Source organism: Stegastes partitus, unplaced genomic scaffold (assembly GCF_000690725.1).
Source record: "Stegastes partitus isolate 25-593 unplaced genomic scaffold, Stegastes_partitus-1.0.2 Scaffold495, whole genome shotgun sequence".
Classification (NCBI taxonomy): domain Eukaryota; kingdom Metazoa; phylum Chordata; class Actinopteri; family Pomacentridae; genus Stegastes; species Stegastes partitus.
The window spans coordinates 192,421-197,946 of NW_007578226.1; the positions used below are offsets into that span (position 1 = coordinate 192,421).

At 39.4% G+C, this 5,526-nt stretch overlaps 1 protein-coding gene across 2 annotated transcripts in view; it reads right to left on the minus strand.

Annotated features, from left to right (window-relative positions):
- Positions 1 to 1,570: 1,570 nt before the first annotated feature.
- The window catches only part of LOC103361270 (neuronal membrane glycoprotein M6-b-like), a 48,402-nt gene continuing 44,446 nt past the window's right edge, over positions 1,571 to 5,526 (minus strand). For both annotated transcript variants that reach the window (XM_008287303.1, XM_008287305.1), the window contains one exon: positions 1,571 to 5,270. In XM_008287303.1, coding sequence (XP_008285525.1) covers positions 5,118 to 5,270 — 153 coding nt within the window. In that variant the 3' untranslated portion in view covers positions 1,571 to 5,117. The remainder of the gene's footprint in view (positions 5,271 to 5,526) is intronic.

Sequence of the window (5,526 nt, forward strand, 5' to 3'; positions counted from 1 at the left end):
TCTGACTTTCATGTGTGTGATTTTTTCTTCTTCTTCTGTGGTGCAGTACCAGTTTTGTCCACAAGGCGTGCTCAGGTATTACAGGTTGGAGAGATAAACGCCCAGTTTGAGGCCTCACAGCTCCGACTGGAATTTAAATGAGGAGAAATTCAGCATTTAATACCGACTGGAGGCTGAACACACACATAGATATGTTTTATTGGAGGTTAAAGGGAGCTCTTTTGGAAGTCATGTGGGGTCAGATTAGATGCTTTAGGAGCAACATATTTGTGACGCATTAATCAGCGTCAGGCATGATGAGTGGAAACACCTGAAGACTGTCTGTGAGTATTCACTGGCTTCAGATTTTTTAATGTTAAATCTCCAGAAACAATGTAATGAGAAACCAGCATTTACTTTTCTTGGAAGTCATTTGACATGTTGGTGTTAAAAGATCCACTTAATCAACTCAACTGGAATCAGCTGTGAGCAGATTAATTAGCAGATATTCCCTCAGAGGTGCGTTTTCAGTGTCTATCAGCCAGATTAGGCAAAAACTATCAAGCCGAATTTTGTGAAACTCTGTGGAGAGGTGGAGCAAGAACAAATAAAGTCCTGATAAAATTTTGTTGCAGATCCAAAGTAGTTTAATTAAAATTGCAAAATAAATGCATGGACTTTGGTGGAGAACTGTGCCCTATGAGTGCACTTCTGGTCTGAGAATTGATTTGATTAAGAAGCAATTTAGGTTTTTTACTAAATTTAATATCTTTGGATTTGAATTCTCTTTGATATTAACAGAAGTGCAGTTAGTCATGGTGAATTATGGTGGAAATTTGAACTATTTTTAAATGTTTAATCGGCTTAAACGTGCAGTTATTTTAGAAGATAATCATCGAAATCCTGGTACAATCATGAGCTGCAGCTCTACTAGTGATATTTTCACGAGGATGAATTTTATTTCTTTTTTCTTTTTCTTTTTTTTAAATCTGTTGGTAGTAACCATCTGATTAAGAAAATTATGATTTTCTAAAGCACTGCAAATATCACCATTTAACTTTCAGAAAGTCTATCGTCCATATTAAAGTGTTTAAAATTAATGTTGTTGACAAGAAACTGGATGGAACTATAGAAGAAAAAGCAACTGGGTTGATCTAATGAGTTAAAACTGTAATTGCAATCTACAAAACATTTTTATTTCCGCACAATATTTAGCTCCCTTTATGTATAGGGTGGACAAAATATTAGAAACACTTTTAAATGTAACGCAGTCCAACACACAACCACCTACTATGGCCTCGTTAATTAACATGAAGTAGATTTATCACCTTTTGGACAAGAAAAATTTAAACTTGAAGCTTTCTGAAAGAAGAATTTAGAACTTTGAGTGAACCTGTAACCTTAATTATGAGAAAAAACACTATTTCCTAGAAAGATTCCTGCGATTCGTTCATTGTTTATGACTGGTTTGTCTACAATATTAACATTTCCCTGCACAAAATGATGCAGTGATACAGTTTTACAGAGTCTGCGCTGATGATAAGTTCCCACAAAAACCACAAACTCAAGAACGACGCGGGAGACAACGGTGTCACGATAATAAAAAATATCGGTTTTACTAGAGAAGGTTACAAAAATCATCACTATATAGGAGTCATAGAACTATTTCCAACTTAAAAAATAAAACCATAATGAAACACCTACAGGGACTACAATGCCATCAAAGTACAATGGAGTTTTCTTTAGAAAAGAGTGGTGGGAGGCAGGGAGGGGCAGGGAGGGGAGGAAGGGGGCAAACACCGCCTACCATAGTTGTCAGTACAATTGACTACACATCACCTGAAAAACTGCAAAGACACAGTCATGTCTCCTTCATGCAAATAACGAGGAAACAACAACACCCTGACACGCATCGTCTTATAGGAAATTGAAGTTTGCCTTTTACATCAACCTGGCGGCAAAGCACGTATATTTATCAAACATAACACACATGGCAATATAGTCCTTTTTTATACAGAATAGACAGCTGCACACATGGACGATACTGACATGCTTCATCTCATCGAAAAAAACCAAAAACGTTTTGTCTTCTTCAGTGTTTTTTTGAGGGTCAACTAACCAGTGATGGTCGATATAGAATATAGTTCATGATTATTTAAAACAATATCTGGTTACAAAATTAATGTATGAAAATTCCTGACTTGTTTTTATTCAGAGTGTAAACATCCAAAACAGTCTCTGTGGCTCATATGAGAGGCATGGCGTTAGAAAGGATCAAAAGGATCAAAAGTTTAAAAAAAAAAAAAAAAAAAGCGACTTCAGCGAGTCGCTCGTTTGGCTGGCCGTCGAAAAAAAAAAAGCACAAACATGTTCCATAAAATAATCATTACTGAATCACAAGAAGAAATCAGCTGCCTAAAACTGATAAAACATTAAAAAAATCAATTTTTCCGTATTTTCTTTTTTTTTTCTTCACATTTTAAAATGTATACGTCACAAGCACCTCAACCCATCATATCATGACTGCACTGTATCCCTCTCACGACATATCATTTAAGATGTTACATTACAATTATTATATCAAATGCAGAACTAGTATTTGAGTGCTAAACACATATCTCAAAGGGTACATTTACATATATCTGTGGAAAAAAAATAAAATAAAAAATCATAGAAGAGCATGGCAAAAAAAACACTGATTGTGTTCCCCCACCCCCTGGTCTGCTGGGAGAGGTGTCATCCATCTTTTAGGGTGATTCGGCTATTTACAGGTGAGTCTCAAAAAGGAGGAACCGATAGAAGAGGTTTGTACCGTATGATCCACACAGGACAGCGAACCGATCCGCTGAGAGTCTGAACGGAACGCAACTGGCGAGAAATCAGATTTGGTTTGATACCTGAGGTGTGTGTGTGTGTCTGTTTTTAAGACCCGATTTATCTTTGATTTCTGCTGCCGCTGGTGATGAGTGTAGCAAAAACCACAAAGGTCTTAAAAAGGAACAGTTTGGCAGTTTCTGAAATGTGCTTGTTTGCTTCCTTGCTGAAAGTTAAGATTAGAACAGGGACCTCCAGCTCCGGTCCTCCTGAGCCGCAGGTTTTAGACGTCACTGCAACACACCAAACCGATGGATCATTAACAGACTTGTGTAGAACTTGACAACAAGCTGAAGGAGATCCATTAATGTGAATCAGGTGTGCTGCAGTAACGTCTAAAAACCTGCAGGTTGGAGATCCGTGGATTAGAAGGTTGATCCCACCAGTCTGGGGATCGCTGGACAAAATTTTAATTATTTGGTAATTTTATAAAAACAAAAACAAAATTGAGGTTTTTGAGTTTGGTTTTTGTCTCTTTTTTTTTTGCTTTGAATGATTTTGGTTTAATTTTAATTTTAATTTTTTAAAGGTCACATGACTCATTTTTGGTTGCTAAAAAACACAAATTAACTATTTTTTCTTATTAAAAAAAATTATTTTTTTTTGATTATCGCATCTGTGAAAGCTTTTCTGTTTTTTGGTAGTTTTTCTTTGCTTTTAATTATTAATAAATTACAGCTGATCCAATGATAGCCAGACTGTGTGGTATAGCCGATTAGCTTAGCTAGCTTAAAACACAGGGAAACGGCTAACCCCGCTCCATCTTAAAGATATAAATTGTTTTGGTCATCTTGTTTCTTTAATTTACACAAAAAAACAAGCTGGCAAAACCACACATTGCTCTCAACAGAGCTCGTCTTGCTGTTTCAAGTTCCAGTCGCTATGCTAACCTTAGCTAGCCCGCTACTGGCTGTAGCTACAGACATGAGATAACTTCTCATTTAATCCTGGCTAGTTTAAACACTGGACCTAGCTCTGTTTAAAACAAATAAAATTGGCTCGCTAAGCTTATTTTAAGTTTACGATGTCAAGTGTTTCTCTAATTTACACAAAACCAAAACGTTGCTCTCTAGAAAACTTTCCAGTGTTTATGCTAATCTTAGCTAGCCCACTGTTGCTCGATTAAACACTAGAAACGGGGCAAATTAGCTTTGTTTAAACAATCAAAACTGGTTTATCAAGCTTAGTAATGAGTCTATTATCTTCTCTACTTAATTCACATAAAAACAAAGTGTTCAAACGCTCCGAAGAGAGTCAGTCATGATGCTAACACTAGCTACTATTAGCTACTATTCTCCTCATCCAACCCTTGGCATGAAAACAAATAAGCACACTTCTCAAAACTGTTCCTTAAATTAAAGTTTGCTCCGGTCTTAAACAAACTGTGTGTTGGTGGTTAAATAAACTCTGGTCATATAAATGCACAGTAATCCTTGAGATACCACGTGATCCGGGTTTCTGTTCGGTGTGTATCTATGAGGGAGCGGGTCGGGGTGGTTTGTGTTTTTCAGGGATTTTTAATTCTCCCTTATTTTTTTTTGTTTGTTTCTTAAATAGTGCAACAACGTATCGAGCAATTAGCAATAAAAAGTTAAAGATGGAGAGAAAAGTAAAGGAGAGAAAAAACATATGAGCGCAAAAACATAAAGAAGAAGAAGAAGAAAGATCATAATAGTACCTGGCATACTTTTCAGAGAGTATTAAAAAAAAACAACAACATTCGCACACATTCGCACAATATATTCATATTCATATATATATGCATATAAAACACCAAAAAACGGAGGAAGGTGGTCGCTGCCTGGCTTCCCTGTGGCCGAAGCAGACAGTGAACAATGTTTTTTTTTTTAGGAGCTGTGTGTCGAGAGGCTGTGCTGGCTCAGGGCGCGAGGCCATCACAGCCGGGCCACGTTCACGAGCCGGCGCCCAAAAGCACTGGGGGAGGAGACGCTTCTGAACTGATGGACTGTACCTGAGCTCGACCCGGCGGGCCAGCTCTCCCGTTCCGAAGCATCTGCCTCCGTCTGGGCCTGCCGCCTCTCCTGACCCTCCATCCTCTTCCCCTCTGGTGTGAGCGCACACCCACAACCCGTGACAATCATGGCGGAGGGGAAGAGGATGGAGACTCAGGAGGCTGGGGGACTATCAAACATGACCGAGGTGGTTTGTTTTAACGGAGGGAGGGGGCGGGCGTTGGTGTCGTGGGGCGAGGGGGTCGAGGTGTGGAGAGGAGATGGGTGGTGGCGGGAGAGGATCTCTTGTCCTTATGAGTAGGAGGAGGAGTTCTGGCCCTCCTTGGAGCGCGCCTCGGCCTCCAGGTCCTGGTCGTCCTTGGTCTTGATGTCCTGGTACTCGTGCGTGGAGACGGCACTCTTCAGGTAGGCCCAGTTAGCCGCCAAAATCATCAGGTAGTGGATCTGAAGAGACACGACATGTTTGCGGTTGGAGTTCATGTCAAATACATCGATGGGATTGTAATAGAGGCACAAAGAACCCCAATAAAAGTACAGAAATGTCCCAGATGGGCAGGTTTTGAGTAAGCGGCACATTAAGCTAATAGGTTTTATCTGTCTTGATAACTTCCCCTGCCGTGTCCGACGACAAAGCAGTTTGGGGTAGGGGTTAGGGGTTAGGGTTAGATGACTATGCTGGCTAATGGTAGCTAAGTTTAGA